The 19,870-nt window shown below is 31.9% G+C and overlaps 4 protein-coding genes across 5 annotated transcripts in view; 3 read left to right on the forward strand and 1 right to left on the reverse strand.

The window, feature by feature from the left end:
* Window positions 1-434: 434 nt before the first annotated feature.
* LOC100184572 (alpha-(1,6)-fucosyltransferase-like) lies at window positions 435-6,080 on the forward strand. Its single transcript, XM_018814150.2, has 9 exons — window positions 435-609; window positions 1,454-1,545; window positions 2,065-2,257; window positions 2,854-2,959; window positions 3,233-3,470; window positions 3,889-4,147; window positions 4,827-5,006; window positions 5,345-5,492; window positions 5,757-6,080. Exons 1-9 carry the CDS (start codon window positions 518-520, stop codon window positions 6,078-6,080), a joined length of 1,632 nt encoding a protein of 543 aa, XP_018669695.1. The 5' UTR covers window positions 435-517.
* A 401-nt stretch (window positions 6,081-6,481) lies between these two features.
* Window positions 6,482-19,870, reverse strand: part of LOC100179997 (AP-1 complex subunit beta-1) — a 41,770-nt gene continuing 28,381 nt past the window's right edge. The window contains exons 19-23 of the mRNA XM_002122380.5: window positions 9,377-9,503; window positions 8,619-8,703; window positions 7,749-7,847; window positions 7,228-7,385; window positions 6,482-7,035 (exon numbers count right to left, since the gene is read on the reverse strand). Of these exons, the coding sequence (XP_002122416.3) occupies window positions 6,961-7,035; window positions 7,228-7,385; window positions 7,749-7,847; window positions 8,619-8,703; window positions 9,377-9,503 (544 nt within the window). The 3' untranslated portion in view covers window positions 6,482-6,960. The remainder of the gene's footprint in view (window positions 7,036-7,227; window positions 7,386-7,748; window positions 7,848-8,618; window positions 8,704-9,376; window positions 9,504-19,870) is intronic.
* LOC100180718 lies at window positions 11,291-16,277 on the forward strand. Of its 2 annotated transcripts, none has more exons than XM_018814122.2 (9): window positions 11,291-11,445; window positions 11,931-12,073; window positions 12,351-12,519; window positions 12,835-13,176; window positions 13,487-13,663; window positions 14,168-14,199; window positions 14,585-14,749; window positions 15,157-15,256; window positions 15,533-16,277. In XM_018814122.2, the coding sequence occupies exons 1-9, from the start codon at window positions 11,373-11,375 to the stop codon at window positions 15,610-15,612; spliced, it is 1,281 nt and encodes a 426-aa protein (XP_018669667.1). In that variant the 5' UTR covers window positions 11,291-11,372; the 3' UTR covers window positions 15,613-16,277. The 2 variants fall into 2 exon arrangements, with proteins under 2 accessions (XP_018669667.1, XP_002119262.1); XM_002119226.5 differs by having other exon boundaries at window positions 11,336-11,445; window positions 15,679-16,277.
* LOC113474657 lies at window positions 17,321-19,864 on the forward strand. Its single transcript, XM_026836582.1, has 4 exons — window positions 17,321-18,031; window positions 18,722-18,876; window positions 19,468-19,654; window positions 19,714-19,864. The coding sequence occupies exons 1-4, from the start codon at window positions 17,968-17,970 to the stop codon at window positions 19,842-19,844; spliced, it is 537 nt and encodes a 178-aa protein (XP_026692383.1). The 5' UTR covers window positions 17,321-17,967; the 3' UTR covers window positions 19,845-19,864.

Below are 19,870 nucleotides of genomic sequence, written 5' to 3' on the forward strand. Positions count from 1 at the left end.
AACTACAAAAGTATGGTTTAAGCTCTATATAGATCTTTGAGATTTGACCATCTCCTTATATTGCCGTAGGCTTGGCTATTACAAACTGATGAGCTATCTATACACATAACCCAGCCATTATGCTGGTTCCTACATAGTTATGCGCAGTTATATGGCTCTGCAGTTATACGCATAGGTTTTACAGAAAAATATTTTTAGAATTTATGTATAGTTGGGTTAGGGAAGACGGGGCACCTTTAGCATTTTATCCAAATATCCCGATCGTGTTATAAACAGTTAACAACGGTGTATATAGGAGTCGTGGGGATACGGTTTTATATTCTTTTAAATGTTCTTTGTTGACTACCGAATAAAACAAGAAAATAGAATGAAAAGTGTACCATTTCCCCCTACCCTGCTATATATATTAACTGTTATGAGAATACATTAACTAGCTAGGATATTTTTTGCAGAATGTATATAGGTCTCTAAGCTTTATTTTAGTTAGTTTTCAGAACCAATCAATCTTATATGTCCTATGGCTGGAACTACATTCAAAAATATCTTTTCTGTGCTAATGGTGGCCAGTTTTGCACTACTGTACATCCGACAAACAACCGTTAACGTTTGGTTTGTATTTTTGCTTATATGTAAATTTACTGTGTTGACAATGAAACATTTTCTTTGGTGTTGCAACAAGCCATAATGAATAAATGAATGTAACTTACTTTATCCTCGCGTGGCCGAAAACGACAGTCGTTATTACAAGGGTTTAACACCTCGTGCCTGCTTACGAGTTACCATGTATGTTACTTTGTGGGTGATTACCTTTTTTTAGATTTTTTTATGTGTGGCTGATAATTTGGACACCCATTAGTGACCATGGTTGGAGCAATTGCCGTTAAGTGTCTTGCCCAAGGACACATACGCCCACAATGGTAGCAGCGTCGAGCCTTAAACCAATTACCTCTGGGTTACAGGCAGGCGCGCTAACCACTATGCCACGGCGCTATAGTAGTAACATAGTAGGATGGGGAAGACGGGATAACTTTAGCACATAAATATACAAATTTTCTGATCATATTTCAAACAATTAACAACGGTCTATGGGAGTCGTGAAGATGCGGTTTTATAACTATTTGAATGTTTTTTTGTTTACTACCAAATGGGTTAGAAAAAGAGAATAAAAAATGTACCATCTTCCCCCACCCTACTCTTTCTACTTAAATTGCTATTTTGTTAAAAAAAGTAATTTTTTATAATAATTTTTTTTTCGTGTTTTTAAACATTTTTATTATTATACTTTTATTATAAAGTGTTATAAAACATGTTGTTTAAAAAATAAATGGGACGAGAAAATTGAGACTGTAAATTTATTGAGACTGTAAATGTTTCAATAAATTTAATGTTATTACAAGTCAAAAAAATGAACTGAATGTCAATTTAATTTTAATTTTTGCATGTTGTTTTATAGGTTCGAAAAACAACGTCTTTATGTCGTGGGCAAATTTCACGTGTTCCCATATGCGTCAGAAAACGAAACGGCCGTTAACAGTAATTTATCAGGTTAACTGAACGTTTAAATTTTCTGTACCATATATATTATATATATTAAAACGTAGTTTGCCAATTATAGGCTTAAATTTTTATGTATACATTTAAAATAGAAATACAGTTTGTGTTATAGGACTGTTGCCACCTGAATCACATGATATATTTCTTGATCTTATTTTGAACAATTACCAGCGATATTTTTCCACGTGGCTACGGTTATATTATTTTGTAAATATGTTAACTATCAAATGGGACAAAAAAAAGAATAAAACATGTCTAATCCTGCCCCGACCTACTATAGTATATGGTGGGAAAAGATGGGACACTTTTCGTTTTATTTTCTCATCCCATTTGGTAGTAAAAAAAAAACATTCAAAAATTATAGACTCCCATAGACCGTTGTTAATTGTTTAAACACGGCTAGAATATTTGCATATTATGTGCTAAAGATGTCCCGTCTTGCCCCATCCTAATATATATAGTTTTTTTTCTCATCTAATGTAATTTAAAGTTGTGTGTTCCGTTTTAAAGGACAACCGCCAGCAGAAAACAGCAAAGGCGGGCTCATATGGAGAGGGGCGACTGGTTTATTGTACAGTTCGTTGTCGAAAGCACTGCAATTACAGGAACTTCTTAGTCAAGATCTGACAAAAATAAAACAAAATCCTGAAAAACTGGGAGATCTTCTTTCAACGCTAAAGCGACATTTAAATCCGTTGGAAAAGTAAGATATGTTGATTTATATTTGACAGTACTGGCTTAGTGTATGCTATGCGGTACCATTATAAAGCGAAGAAATACGCCTATATAGATATACATGAGTGAATGAATGTAACTTTTTTTATCCTCGCGTGGGGGTTACCGGCAGTCGTTATAATACGGGTGATCTGTTTCACAAATCCAGTCCCCGTCTACAACTTACCACATGTGTAACGGAGCAAATCCGCCCACAATGCTAGCGGCGACGAGGCTTGAACCATTACCCCCTCAGTTAGGCAGGCGCGCTAACCACTGTGTTACGGCGCCAGACAAATATTTTCTATTGACGAGTTATGAAACCGACGAACCGGACAAGATTCCGTTTTCAAATATAAAGTAGGGTGGGGGAAAGATGGAACACTTTTTCATTCCATTACCTCGTCCCATTTGGTAGTAAACAAAGAACATTTAAAGAATTATAAAACCGTATCCTCACTACTCCTATAGAATGTTGTTAATTGTTTAAAACACGATCAGAATATTTAAATATTATGTGCTAAAGATGTCCCGTCTCTCCCCACCCTACTATATACTGTTTTTATAATAACAATATATCTTTAGCTCACTTGTGAACGATTTGATAACGATGCAAAAGAACATAGACACAAACAACAACGAAATAAAAAAACTGAACAAGTTAGCGCAAGAACTCATTCGAAAAACTCAGGTATAATTTTTTATCAAAAAAATCCGAATTCAGCAAGTATATGATGAGGCATTTAGTACTATGCCTGAATTTCTTGACTGTGCAACATGTTTGAATTAATTTATTCACTCTTAAAAATTTCGATAGGCATATAGCATGGCGGGGCAAGTTGGGACAGTTTACCAAATTACCCCACCCTACTCTATTTCTATCGGTAACTTTTTTTACCAATTTAAAATGGATATTAACTTAATTAATCGCTGTGTACGGCCTAAAGATATTGTATTTTTATAGAACCCGCCAGATTGCAGGACAGCGAAAAAGTTGCACTGTGACTTGCGAAGAACGTGCGGATTCGGCTGCCTTTTCCACCATTATGGAATCTGTCTGTTTGTAGCTATCGGTACCAATAGGGTTATGCAAGTTAAATGGGGGAATATAAGAGCGTACCCAGGAATTCCAAAGACTTTTCGAAATATAAGCGATACTTGTATAAATGCGACTGGTTTTGAACAAGCAATAGAATGGAAAAGTATGTTTTTTGATTATTTTTTGTTCATATCTAAACTGTACTATTGTGTATTTTTGTAAAAGCTGCTGTACTAAAATGTAGTTAAATTTTTGCGAACAGTTTTAAGGTGTGGCAGTATAGTAGGGCGGGAAGAAGGTGGGACAGCTTTTCGATCTATTTTTCGTCCAATTTAGTAAACAAAGAACATTAAAAGAATTATAAAACTGTATCCTCATGACTCCCATAGACCGTTGTTAATTGTTTAAATTGTGATCAGGATAATTGGATATTCTGTTCTAACGATACCCATCTTACCCCACAATACTATATGTTATATATGTTTAACGTTAGAAAAATCATATATTTTTCCCTTTGATATGTATACGCATACAATTCGCAATAAACAATGCTATACAACTTAAATAAAAATCTTTTTCAGGCAAAGGCGAGAAAAACTCGACTTCAGAAGACGCTGAAATTGTCAAATTAATTATCCAGAAACCTAGAGACAGACACACACCGTTTTCGCCATGGACTGTACCCGCCAACTTTTTGCCACGCATTGAAGCAGTACATTCTAACCCCATGTTATGGTGGATAGGACAAGTTCAAAGCTACCTTATGCGTCCTCAAGAATGGCTGCTAAACGACTTAGAAACTTGCAAAAAGGAAATCGGCTTTGATCATCCAATAGTTGGGTAGGGTATAGTAGTTTGGGGTAAAATGATACTTTTTTTGTCCCATTTGGTAGTAAACAAAGAGTATTTACATAGTTATACAGTAGGGTGGGGAAAGATGGGACACCTTTTAAATCCATTTCCTCGTTCCATTTAGTGGTAAACAAAGAACATTCAAAGAATTATAAAGCTATACCCTCACGACTCCCATAGAACGTTCTTAACTGAAAAAAAACACGATCAAGATATTTAGATAATATGTGCTTAAGGTGTCCCACCCCAACCCTACTATATAACCGTATCCTCACGACTGTAGAACTGTTAAGTGTTTAAACCACAATCAGGAAATATGGGACTTAGGTGCTAACGGTATCCCATTTTACCCCATGGTACTATATCATTAACTTTTAAACAATTTAAAAAATGAAGTTGCATATTTTTTAACTCGTAACGGGCAGGGTTGCATGAAACAAAACACCTGTGTTAAATAGTAGTGTGGGGAAGACGGGACACCTTTAGAAAATAATATCCAAACATCCTGATCGTGTTCTAAAAAATTAACAACGGTCTATGTGATTCGTGAGGATACGGTTTTATAATTCTTTGAATGCTGTTTGTTTACCACCAAATGGGACGAGAAAATGTCCCACCTTTCCCACCCTACTATTTCGCTTAGGTATTTCCTGTATATTTTCCTCAGCGTTCATATAAGACGTACGGATAAGATTAGTGAAGCTGCCTACGTCGATTTATCAAGATACATGGTGCATGCGAAGAACTGGTTTGACCGTTACGCCGAAAAAAATCCGAACAAAAGTTTCAAAAAACGAATTTATCTCGCTACAGATGAAGTAAATGTGACCCTAGAAGCGAACGAAAGGTATAAGTGTTAAAATTACTGTTGTTGTTTGGATATTTAATCCACATTAATTGTTTTCAATAATCAAGAAATGCTGTTAGATCTAAATAAAAGGCGGATTTAATAAAACAAATAAAGTAATTGAATGAATAAAAAATATGTAGCGGACACTTCGTGCCTGAGTTACCACTAAAAAATAATCACTCACAAAGTAACATATATGGTAACTCGTAAGCTGGCACGAGGTGTATGAACACCCGTGTTATAATGACTCGTTTTCCGGCCACGCGAGGATAAACAAGTTACATTCATTTATTACATATACAAACTCGTGGAAAAGTTAATGCATATTCATCCAGATATCCTGAATACCAATTCATCAGCGGTTTGCCGAACGCGTCGTTTCACGCAGCGAAAAGAAGGGAGGAAGAAACAGTAAAGTACCTTCTACACGATGTTTATCTGCTCAGAGACTGCGACTATTTTGTTGGGACATTTTCGTCGAACGTACGTGCTATTTTAAATGCTTGGGTATAGTTCTGTGGGATAAGATGGGGGACTTTGAGCACATAATATCTAAATATCTTGATCGTGTTTTGAATAATTAACAACGGTCTATATGTATAGGAGTCGTAAGGATACGGTTTTATAACTCATTAAACTTTCTTTGTTTACTACCAAATTGGACGAGAAAATGGAACGAAAAGGTGTCCCATCTCCCCCACCCTGTATACCTTTAATTAGAATTACATTCTTGTTCTATCTACCTAGATTGGTCAAATGGTGTACGAATTGCGACAAGCGTTAGACCGAGACACTACATTCGAAGCTGTCAGTTTGGACAATACGTACTTATACATCGGGCAGAGTACAAGATACCAAAAAGCTATTATGAATCACATCGGAATTTGCCAAAAGTTTGTCGACCGCAAAGAATGCGAAATTGATCTTAGAGTAGGGGACAGAATAAAAGTCAACCCGAAAGTGAATAAAGGTTACATGTATGGCGGGCGGAATATGAGAACCGGACGGGCTGGTTTGTACCCCGCTTATAAAGTGAGGGACATTGTAACTCCAGCGCGCTATCCATTTTAAAACTGTTTCTTTTTCTATACTGTTTGATTTGCGTAAAATACCCTTTTCATTGTTTTTAACAATTTTGCCGCTTAGAGCGTATAACGTTCGCGCATTATTTTATCAATATTAAAAATATATATATAATTTTCAACATTTATAGCGCTTTTGTGGGCAGAAATACTGTATGTATATAAAGTATGGTGGGGGAAGATGGGACACCTTTATTACATAATATCTAAATACCTTGATCGTGTTTCAAACAGTTAACAACGGTCTATGGGAGTTGTGAGGATACGGTTTTATAATTCTATGAATGTTCTTTGTTTACTACCAAATGGGACGAGAAAATAACATGAAAAAGTGTCCCATCTTCCCCCGCCCTACTATATGTACCTACAACGAATAGCAACACACGTATGTATATATGGATATATTTATTACAGATAATAAGCACTATATTACTTTGACGAGACGAATGACTAAATTGGTCCACCATGCGTCGGTAGTTGGCGCTAGAGACTTGGCGATTCGAAAAATGAATTGTGACGTAATAATAGGAAATGCGCTACACAGAAAATGACGTCGTATGATTTGGAAACCCCATATATTTGCTTGGGGGATTAATGTAATAATGTATGAAGCCACCCTTAGTGTATAGGAACAGGTTAAACTGTGAAATGATCATGTTAGGGAAATTTTTCAACATTTTTTTTGGAAAAAAAATTAATAATTTCATTTTTTTATAATTTTACCATCAACTAAAAATTGGACTTTTTTAAAACTAAGCAGCAGTTTTGGTGTTTGTTTATTTACGTTCATTAGTAAATTATGACCTAGAGTAACCTCTGTATATTGGGTCAATGAACCTTACATGATAGAACATGGAAATCATATATAATTAGTTTCGGCAGATTGCGTCAATGCTGGCATGAATTAACGGTGACACTTGAACCTGTCTGCACTTGTACGCCATCTAGTGAGAACAAAATATTGCATTAAACAAAACATAGAAACATTAAACAAAATGAAAAATTGCAAAAAATTCAAAATTATTATTTTTTTTTTCAAATTTGAAAGTTTCAACAATTGTAAAAAAACATAAAAATTTCTTAAAAAAAACATAGTTTATTGTTAAAAAATTAAACAAAAACAAAAAAAAACTTACATTGTATGTTGTGGGAACCCCTGGTGTGACTTTAAGCTCCATAAGTACCCATATATCCCGGGGTAGTTGCAATGATAAGTAGACCATATCTTTGCCCTCAACTGTGCGCTTTGCGATCATGAAGACATTGTTTGATTTCAACTTATCAATTATGACGGCTAAACGCGAGAAAAAAAAAATCGTTTTTTTATAAAAAAATTCACCATGAAAATAATTTTGTTATTTGTTTTGCTGTTCCTGGCCTATTATTTCCAAGAACTGGCTAAAAACAGTGTAGTTTTATCATTTGGCAGATAAAACCTTACCGCCAATATATAAAGCAGTTTAAAAAAATATTATCAACTAATCATACCAATATTTCTTATGTTTTTTTACCAACCATTTTTTTGTGTGTAAAAAAATTCATATACCCGCGTTTTATTCTGGCTAAAAATTGTCGTAAATTTACTTTTTTTGTAAAATTTTGTTTTACTTGAGTTTTCTATGGTTCTGAAGTAATTTTATTTTATTTTTCCTCTTACAAGTGTTGATGTTGGGCACGGAACCCAAATTATCGAGCGAAAACGACTTCTCGTGTGTCGGTGGGATGTCCTTCCATGTCGTGAGGAAAACTTTGCGATCTATTTGAAAAAAGATGATAAAGAACTTGAAAATATAGAAATTTCTTGAGATAAGCGGATAACATACGTGGGTGTTGGGGTAATGGACCAACTTAGGCCAAAATCTTGGGCCCGCTGGCGTGCCTGGCCTTCATAGAATAGAATGTACAGACACTGGTCATAACTCATAACATATGATAACTAGTTTAAAATAAATGAAATTTGTTGGGTTAACGTATGTTTCAGTGTCAGGGTAATGGGCCAACTCTGGCCAAAATCTTGGGCCCGGTGGCGTGCCTCTTCTTTATAGAATAGAATGTATAGACAGTGGTCAATATTCATTAATTCTCCAGCATTTTTGCCATACATGTCTACTCTTGTAGGATAGCACACAAATCAACCTAAATAAGCCATACAATATAAAATTACGAGTGTACCATAAGTAAAAAGCATGGCACGTTAGTTATTGTTGTTATTCTATATGGGTTTAGTTAAATTGCGAGGCAGGTCAGGGTTTTATTTCACAGTTAACCAATTTTTATAATGAGTGTTGTTTTTTTTCTTTGTTTATTACAGTAAATATAGTAGGGTGGGGAAGACGGGACACCTTTAGCACATAATATCCAAATATCCTGATCGTATTTTAAACAATTAACAACGGTTCATGGGAGACGTAGGAATACGGTTTTAGAATTCTTTGAATTTTTTTGTTTACTATAGAATGGGAAAAGCAATAGAATGAAAACGCGTCCCATTTTCCCCAGTCTACTATGTTTAGAACAAACCAATTACCCATTTCTCCTTGCTCCAAGAACAATATATGGGTTGGGACCAATGTTGAAAAGTAAAACACATCAAAGTTGTTCTTCACAGCAACCTGGAATATTGGTTAGGTTTAGGTTTTGAGTGAGTTTTATTTGTAGTCTAAAATATTTTTAATATATTTTTTTAAAGGTGTTGAGTATTAAGCCTTTTTTTTGTATTAAGTAAAACACTTTGGTAAAAAAAATTGTTAATATATTTGTATATGGCCAGTGTGTCACAACTCACAAGTTCAGCAAACTTTTATAAATGCGCAGCTATAAAAAGATTCAAAACCATTGCGTAAAGGTGGCTGTATACAGTATCCAGAATTCGTCCCGTTTGTCTGTTTTGTCCGGATTTCGCTGCCGCATGCAGAATTGGACACGGGTTTGCAAACGACTTCGCACGCCAATTTGCATGCCAGATACTGTGTACAGCCACTTTTAGATCGTTATTTTTCATACCGCTAAATAAAGAAAACAGTGTTATATAGAAAGGTTAAAACAGGTAGCTTTACAAAATACAAAAAACATATTTTGTAATGTGAAAATTCCAAGTTTAAAAAACTGAGCAAAAATTTTCTGAAATTAGTGGGCGCAGAAAATAATTAATCTTTGGAAAATAGAAAAATACTTTTAAGTGTGGAAAACCCGGTAATTAAAAGCAAAAGTGTGCGGTAAATTTTATCCACAAAACAACAGTCAAAAGCTGCGGTAAAATTGATCCACAAAAACATGCTGTTCCACCTGTAGGTTATTGAGTGGTTCCATCTTTTGAACAGCTCCGTTTGAGTTTAGTGGCAAAGAAACATCAAAACTTTGATTTTGATGAACCATGGGTACGTTAAGGGGTATGTTGGGGGCAAGACCGAAACTGTAAACAACAAAAAAAATTAAAGATTTTTTTTCGAAATATTTTCCAAAATTTTTTAAAGAAAATTTTCAAAAATAATTTTTTAAGAAAATGTCCCCCTCCCAAAAATATTCAAGGAAACTAAAATAAAGTGTTTAAATGTGTCAACAAAAATTATTTGAATAAATGACCAATTATATCCTGTGGAATGTTATGATGCAAAATACGGGATTTTTCTGTGGTTTTTGGTCTTTGCAGTGTCAGTCGCTGGCAAAAATTTCCAAAGCAATTTGTCGGCAAATCGTGGATCGCGTAGCGTAAACAGTTGGTATCATGACATCACACATGATACCAGGCACCTGATTGCCTCGAGCGCGTAAAGTAGTCGGAAATCAAGAATGATAAAAAACTTTAAACGTTTCAGAAACGCCCCTTAATTATAAGACGTTAAAAATGACACATTTTCAATTACGATCTGTTTTAAACTGAAATTTAAAAAAAAATTTTTTTAAATTATGAAATATATTACAATCTGTTTTGAACTAAAATTCTTGAAAAAAATTAAAATTATGAAATATATTACGATCTGTTTTAAACTAAAATTCTTGAAAAATATAAAAAACGAAATATTTTATGATCCGTTTTGAACTTAGAATTGTTGAAAAAAACCGATTGAGTTATTTAATTGAAACCAAAATACATAAATTTTATATTTAAAAATAAAAGTTTCGAAATCTGTGTAAAATTTATTCTTACAAAATTCTGAAAAATTATAAATATTACCAAGAGCCTAAAAAAAAAATATTGATTAACTTGATTCTAATAGTAGTAAAATATATTCCAAGAATTCAGCTTAAGTTACGTATTAGATGTCCTATTTAAACCTCTCCTATAAATGTACACCAGATGTATATATTTAGAGATGAAATTGAAAACCAATTGACGCTTTCGCGGGATTATGTATTATTTTTGTAACGTATGACATACAAGATGATGAGGTACATCGTAACTGACGCATAGAACCAGTCAACTTTCTACTAAAGAATAGCCAGGGGCTAAAAAGCAGCACCATTCTCCAAAAGTGTGACGTCGCCGCCGCCGAAAAACGACATGCAGGACGGTCTGGTACGGTAATAGAATTATGAATCAGAAACTTGGTGAAAAGTGGTGCCTTATATAATGTGGATGTACCATCTAGGAATGACACTTGGAAGTACCACTGTGCACAGATTTATTAACGATATTTTATGGTATAAGGTAATGATTACAGATTGCACTATGTAGATAAAAAACGTATATAAAGACAGCACCATTCTCCAAAAGTGTGACGTCACCGCCGCCGAAAAACGACATGCAGGACTGTCTGGTACGGTAATAGAATTATGAATCAGAAACTTGGTGAAAAGTGGTGCCTTATATAATGTGGATGTACCATCTAGGAATGACACTTGGAAGTACCACTGTGCACAGATTTATTAACGATATTTTATGGTATAAGGTAATGATTGCAAAGATTGCACTATGTAGATAAAAAACGTATATAAAGACAGCATTGGCTGTTTCGTTTTTAAACAGAAACTTGTTTTAAAAGATTTTGTTTCAATTTTTTGATATTTCAAAACTACCCATGTGAGTGCTATATAAAGACAGAACTGACTTTGGATTTATTAAAGCTAAAAACTTATAGTTAAATTTTTGTTTTACAGATTATAATTTAATATTTATATATATATATAACCGAAAACAGAGTAGTTTTAAAATAGTATATATAAAAGCAGAATTGCGGTTTCAATTTGGAATTGATAAAAATCGTTTTTGTCTTACTCATGAATTTGTGTTTTACAGATCGTATTTCAACTTTTTTAGGATATTTTTAAATTACTCAAAAATATGAGTGCTATTGTAAAACTTGCATTTATTTCTGCATTAGTTGTGTTGCAGTTAAATACACAAGTCAAAGCAAGTAAGTCTAATACTTGTATAGTAGTGTGGGGTAAGATGGGACACCTTTAGCAGAAAATATCCTGATCATGTTTTAAACAATCAACAACAGGCTATAGAAGTTGTGAGGATACAGTTTTATATTTCCTTGAATGTTCTTTGTTTACTACCAAATGGGATGAGAAAATAGATTGAAAAGGTGTCCCATCTTAACCCACTTCAGTATATGTTAAATAACCATTAGTAATAGTATCATATGTTTAGTAGTCCAACAAAATATGTCTAAAATTTTTGCTTTATAAAAGCCTATAAAAATTTTAAACAGTTGAAATTTTATAAATGATTTTAACAAGATTTTAAAGAAAAATGTTTTTCCAAAACGATATAATATATATATTACAGAAGTTATTTTTTAATTGAGAAGTTTAAAAATATATCAATATTTATATCTATATCTATAATTGCTATTCACCACATAGTATTAATTTTATAATGTTAAATTTTTAGGTACTGTATGCAACTCAGTCACGTGTACAGACAGAAGAGCTTCTATCCATTACAGAGGATACAACACACTATATAGCAGTATTAGAGCTATTAGGAGTTTAACTGGACGAACAACAATCACAATTTACTTGAAAAATATTCAGGTAATTTTTAGTAATTTTTTGAAGAGTAATTTTTTTTGAAGAGTAATTTTTTTTTTAATTTTGGGATTTTTTTTGTAATTTTTATGCTATAGCAAGTTTTGAGTATATATATAATTGTTTTTTAGTCCAATTGTTTAAAAATAAAATAATAGTAAATTTAGCTATAAATAATGTACCTACAATTTCATATTAATTTTTACAGGCAAAAAATTATACAAAGTAATTATTTTAAATTTTATTTAAAAATTATTGTAAATTTTAATTTAAATTTTTTCAGAATTTTCACCCTGGTATTACGTACTTTCAAATCCAAACAATTGGCAAATACAACAACTATTATTCGATTATTACATCACAAGACAGAGTCATTACATTGGAAGACACTGAACAAGTCTCTTTCCATGTTATGTTATGGGATAACATACAATATGACATTGAGTATTATAGTAAGTGCTATGTGCCACCTTATAGAACAGTATATATAGTAGGTTGGGGGAAGATGGGACACATTTTTCTATATTCTTGTCCCAATTTATAAAAATGTAATGGAAAAATAACCGAAAACAACCAAAACTTATTGTATACTGCAAATCTTCTCTTTAAGTAATCTATACTGTTTTTTTTTTAATTAAATTTTTTTTCTATTTTTAAATTTATTTTTTTAAATATTTTACAGTGGATCATTCTATACCAAAAAATTTCTCCCCGTTTTTATATACCGTATTTTTTTAAAATTAAAACTAATAAATTTTTTTTCACAGTGGATTGCGAAGTGGCGAAAGGTAAAAGCGTCACTGTACAAGTCCCTAAGCCTGTCGAAGCTCGTTCCACACAATACCAATCGGCATGGGACCAATACTGGGGCGTCCAGCCCCAAGTAGTGACCCCTCCAAGGTGCTGGATCATTTTACCCACAATGCGAAATGAAACAGTACAACTTTCAACTTGGGACCAGATGTTTCAGAGCTATTACAACTTCCCTACTTATTACAATACGAGGGTTGGACAGACTGCAGCTATGGAAGTACATAAGACTTTTGTGACTTTGAACAACATAAACTTGAGAGCGGACACAGCAATTAATGTAACAAGTGTATTTACAGGTAAATTGTGACAAGAAAAAAAATTTCAAAATAATTCTCGTTTTTTTTAAGCTTTAAAATTATTAAAATGTTTTTTTGGGTCTTGATACATTTATATTTTTCTAGTGTACTTCTTACAGTTTTTTGAATACCTTACTATAACTACAAACTGCATTAAAAAAATTCTGAATTCTGAAACTGCTTTTCCCAAATTTTAAAATGAAATATTATGCACTAATTTTTTTCTACTAAAAAATTACTGTTTTAAAATTCTTAAAAATCACATTTTCTAAATTTAATACAATCTTGAATCTAAATATATTTTTTTTAGATAACACAGTTATGGGTGCTACTACCGACACCCCAATGGCTCTTGTGTGGGTGAATAGGCACAACAGACCAGCAGGTTTAGATGATGGTACCGTAGTATCAAGTATGATATTGGTTGACCTCTTATGTGACAATAATACAGGATGTGACCAAGCACAATTTACAATGACTACAACTGGTAAGGGTTGAATTTTATGAGAAGTGACAAAAAATAAATTAGTGAATTTTTATAATTTTTTTTTTTCTAAAAAAATTACTTCCAACTTTTAATAATTTGTGCATCGAACATTTTAAAAAATCTTTAAAAAATTTGTTAACATTTTAAATTTTTTTTATAATTTTTTTTATATCTTTGATGTCAGCCACTAACTGTGGTTCTGTTACGTGCTTAATTATGTATATTAAACAATAAAAATATTTATTTTATATTCTATATGGTTGAGGTCCTATGTCAGCGGCATGGGATTTGGCACAGACATTTAACATATTTTTTAGAAATGTGAATTTAAATTGTTTTTTTTATCTTGAAAAACAAACTGTCTACTTGTTATACATTTTCTGTGATCTGATTACATTTATTAAAAAAATATTTTTTTATTTAAAAATGTTTTTATTTAAAAAAAAAATCACAGTAGTCCAGATTGTATTCAAATAATAATGTTTTTTTATTCTTTTTTTACAGCAATGGGAGAAGCAGATGTTAACTGTGTTCGGGTAAGTCAAATTTGGATATAAACCCATATGCAAATTTTATATACACCATTTGGAAAGTTCCAATTTGCATAAAACTTTATAATGTATACACAAATATCCTAGTTGGCAAAAAACAATGCCTTTGTTTTTGTTCTATTGTAACTCCCATATTTAAATAAAACGGTAATTTACATACAACTGCCACACTTCTTAATGTGTATACAGATTATGAAAAATTATAATTTACACACAAATGCTCAAATTTATTTTATATACACCTAGAAAAATATCATTTTTTTTGCCTTTACATTTTTTGGCCAAATAAATTTTTGGTAAAATTTACTAAAAATCTAAACTGTTAAGTCACACTATAAGAATAGTTATCCGAATTCCTATTTTTATACAGAGAGAACAATACTGTAACTACAACATAGGAAACATGACAACAACGTGCGAAAACCAGGTCATTCTACCACCAGAACTAGCGCTAGCAACAGCTACAGTTGACCAGCTCAGTTCAACTACATGTCCTGCTTACCAAGAAGTTTTAAACCAACTCTCAACCACTGTTGTAAGTTATTTTTTATAAAATTAGCGACAATTTAAGAATTATATAGTCATGTGGGAAAAGATGGGACACCTTTTTATTCGGTTTTTCTTGTCCCATTTGGTAGTAAACGAAGAACATTTAAAGAATTATGAAACCGTATCCTCACAACTTTCATAGACCGTTGTTAATTGTTTAAAACAAGATCAGGATATTTAGATATTATGTGCTAAAGGTTACCCATCTTCCCCCACAGTACTATATACAAAATTTGATTTTTATAAAGATCTAAAATAAACTTTTTGTTTTTTCATTTTAAAAGTATAACATTAAGAGCTGTTTAACTGCCAAAAAATTTGAATACAAAAAAATTTTTAGATAAATAGGGCCTGTGAAATTGTGTTGTTAAATTTTGCTATTTTTGTTATTAGAACAGCCTTCCTGAACCAGAATTAGACACAGAGGGAAGAAATTGGTACGCAGGGTGTCAATCATATCAATACTACTGTAACAGAAGAAATTGCTATGGACGTAAGTTACTTTCAAGTTTCATGAAGTTAAAATATAGGATTTTTAGGCCTACGATTGCAAACTAAATGGTAATAACTTGGTATTAAAACTTCAAAATTAATTGTAATATATATATATATATAATTTTGGTAATAGACTAAATCTGGCCCAAGTCCTAGGTCCTTGACAAGGACCTCGCCCACAAAGAATATACAATATATATGTGTATAACAGTTGTGTCTATATCTGCTTGAAATGTCCAAATCCTAGTTTTGATTCGATTTTAACTATTTGCAGTTACCAACGCCTGCCATTACTATTGTTATGTGATAAAGATGCGGTACTGCAGTTCTGTACAAAGCAGAGTGTTTGCCTAAGTTCTGTACAAACCAAACCACCACGACATTAAAATTATTCTTTTGCTTTATCATTATTCATTGCAGTTCGAAGGCGGTGCAGGAAATTCTGCTACGTGGTGACTAAAATCCTTTCTATATGCAACCGGCATTCTTTTTTTGCTTAACTTTCCGCTTTTCTCATTTCAATTATATATATATGAAAAAGGTTCATTTTTTTTTACCTTAATAATTTATTTAATTCAACATGGTTTTACCATTTTCTAATCATGACATTTTTCAAACTTTAGTTTTTGAAATTTTTTTCAATTCATGGACAAAATAAACATTTTGAATGCGTTATTTAAAAAAAAAGAAGTAAATAACAAGGCGAATATATATCTAACGTTTAACAATGAACATTTTTCTGGCTTTAATTTTTGCATTTACTAACACAGTGTTACAGCTTTTTTTTATTCATGGTGCCAAGGTATGGAACATTTAAAGGTCCACTGCCACTGGTTACAAGTGCTGCAAAAAAAACACCTAATTTTTTCATGTTTTAGTTCAAAGTATTTATGCGCCTCAATTTCAAACTACTTTTCATGCTTTTTATGTTCGTAATTTGCTTGCTTCTTTTCCGCTTGTTTTCTTGTATGCACACAAAACAAAAATACGCAAATAAAAAAAATGAGAAAAGAAAAATATGAAAAGTACTTTTACCACTTTAAACAAAACAAGTTTACTCGTTTTAAATATTGGCAAATCTTCTATGATTAAATAAAGGTTTCTAACTAATATTTTACATTTTTTTACAAACAAGAACATAAAGAATTTTGCTCCTAAACTGATATATATTATTTATTTTGTCAAAATAAGAAACAAATCACTATTTAAATTATTACCAACAAAAAAAGACGGATGAATTTAAACCTCTTACCTATAACACTATTATTTACAGCCAAGTACAAAATTTTGACATACAATATAATTATAATACAGATTCATACACATAACCAGTAATCCATTGCAGAATTTCCACACATATTATATATAACCCAAATTTTAAATATAGTGGGGTGGGGAAGACGGGACACCCTTTCGTTCTATTTGGTAGTGAACAAATTACATTCAAAAAATTGTAAAACCATATCCTCACGACTCTCATAAACCGTTGTTAATTGACATAAAACACGGTTATGATATTTGGATATTATGGGCTAAATGTATCCCGTCTCCCACCACTCTACTTTATATAGAAAAATAAAGAACTTCAATATATCATATACATAACCCAGTTTTACATAATATACACAACCAAAACAGAAACTCAATCCAAATGTTGCCACAAATCTCTAACATGCAAAATAACTTTTGTTTAGGAAAAAACCTCTGAATTTTCACAAAAAAAACAAATCACATTTTGAAACATTTCCACGAAACGAGTTATTGTTTTATCGTGAAAGGAGAATAGCTCATTATGACATCATAGACAAGCGATCACGAACGAATAGATCAGCCCCAGGGAAGAACAATCAACCACAATAAGAAAACAAAACTGAAAGTCTCAAATATGGAAAGATATTCAAAAAATACTCTGTTTTACAGTATATATGTCCTAAATACATCAATTAAATATATATATATATATATAATTTAAAATATTAGAATTTTTTATTTTTAATTTGCAAAAATAGTTTTTGCGAAACAAACGTTAAGTAAAATATTTTAAAATGTAGTTTTATATTAATTTTAATTAAATTACAACTTTTGATCAAAGAAAAAGGGCTATCCAAAAAGCTGTCAATTAAATTTAATTTTAGGTAATTTAACCAAGAATTCTATTTCAAATTCCTTGTAATTTTACACTTTTAGTTAATGAGTTCCTTTTCAAATTACATGCTTGGTCTAATTACAAATGTTCATATATATATATATATATGTGTGTGTAAGTGTCATAGTATCAGTTATATTAACGCACTAGCAAAATAACGTTGGGTCAGAATTTTTTTAAATTTATAAATTTTTAGACAGACTCCGTGAAAAAAGGTATAAGTTACCAATTTAGTAAATTACATCAAGAAAATTTCAGGCTCTGGGTAAAAAATTACCGCACAAAAGTCCCACTGTAACGCCATGCGGTAAACCTTGTTGAATAGTTGCCGAAACTAAAATTTAAATCGCTGCAATAATTTAGCTGCCTTAGGGCGATGAATGAGATTGTACGTAAAAAAAAACGGTTCGAATTTCGGACAAAAACCCAGTTTATAAAACATGGCTAAAATTAACCTGGGTGTAGCTCGCTGAAATGCAAATTTAATTGTTCAGTTTTACAACAGGTGGTATATAAGAGTGAAAATATCTGCTGGCCCAGTTATTATACAACTGTGGGCAGAAATGTATGTTAAGTTTACAGTGTTATGTGTTTTAATTGGAAGTTTACTGCAGACCGCGTATGCTCGTAAGTAAATGAATGCTTTATTTTTGCAACTATATATACATATATATCTATATAAATATATAATTTTTAATCTTTTTATTGTTGTATATATATATATGTGTGTGTATTGGTAATGTATAGCACCAAAACTTTTATATTTAAATGTATATTAAATTATACTCACAGCATTAAAACTGTATATATGTATAGTTAAATTATAATAATAAAAGGACTAGAAATTTTAACTGTAATAAAGTGTGGAGCAAATGCAATACCTATGTAACTGTATAGTAATTGGGAAATTTAGGCATAAGAATTATCATAAAAAAGTTTGTATAATTTAACATTTCTTTAAAATATCAAACTGAATGCACAGTTTACCCAAAATTGTTTTACTGCACAGTTTACCCCACAGTTTAACCCAAAGTTGTTTTACCGCACAGTTTACCCAAAGTTATTTCACTGCACAGTTTATCAAAGTTGTTTTACTGCACAATTTACCCAAAGTTGTTTTACTGCACAGTTTAACATAAAGTATTTTACCCCACAGTTTAACCCAAAGTTGATTTACCACACAGTTTACCCAAAGTTATTTCACTGCACAGTTTATCAAAGTTGTTTTACTGCAAAAATTAACCAAAGTTATTTCACTGCACAGTTTATCAAAGTTGTTTTACTGCAGAGTTTAATCAAAGTTATTTCACTGCACAGTTTGCCGCCACAATACTCAATGCACCCGAACCCATGATCTGATACAACAGTCATACCGAACAGTTACACCATATGAGCGTAGGTTTAACTATGGAAGGTCATGGTATATTCAACCTGCACTTGAAAGACCAAAACATATTTTCTTAAGATTTTCGGTAGGTATGAAAAATTTTATTCTCTGATGTTAAAATATGCGGTGTACAGTAGTGTATAATACATATAGTAGGGCGAGGAAAGATGGGACACGTTTTCATCCCATTTTCTCGTCCCATTTGGTGGTAAACAAAGAACATTCAAAAAATTGTAAAACCGTATCTTCACGACTCCCATAGACCGTTGTTAATTGTTTAAAACATGATCAGGATATTTGGATATTATGTGTTAAAGGTGTCCCATCCCCCGCCCTACTATATGTTACAACAGATACAAATTTGTAATTACAAAAAAAACACTATATGTTTTACGGTGCTGAAATAAAGCATTTTGTTTTTTACAATGTGAAGCTTTTTAAAACTGTACAACTAAATAAAACAAACAATTGCATTGGAAACAGATCCTCAGTTAAAAAACTTTACAATTGCCTAAAATACTATACTTTTTTAACTATTTTTTAAACAAATCTAAATCTATTCTACATAAATTTGGCCAAAACTCCTAATTTTTTAAAAAATAACTTTATTTTGTATTATACATAAATTTATTAAAACTTATGCAAATTTATTTTGTTTAATTTTTGTATTTTTTAGAATTACCATGCAAGTCCAGGAGCTGGAGTTACAATCACGAGTTTTCATAAAAATCGTCCAAATTCAGTAGAACGCTTGCGAAGAAACCAGCGCAGATTTACGCTCGTTAAATCTGATGTTACTAAAGTTGTGGTTTTTGTATCTTTTATTCCACGCAGGAGAGTGGACTTCAACTTACTTTATTATGGTAAGGTTTAAAAATAAATAAAAAAAGTATGCTAAATTAAATCTAAATTTTTGTGCCAGCATACGCGGTGCCGGGCACAGAATCCCGACAAGCTACAACAACAACTACAACAGCAACAACAAGAAGATACTACATTCCCACAACACCGTATATACCTCCACAACAAGACCTCCAACAACATTTATCGTAACAACAACGGAACCAACAACAACGACG

This window comes from Ciona intestinalis, chromosome 11 (assembly GCF_000224145.3).
Source record: "Ciona intestinalis chromosome 11, KH, whole genome shotgun sequence".
Classification (NCBI taxonomy): domain Eukaryota; kingdom Metazoa; phylum Chordata; class Ascidiacea; order Phlebobranchia; family Cionidae; genus Ciona; species Ciona intestinalis.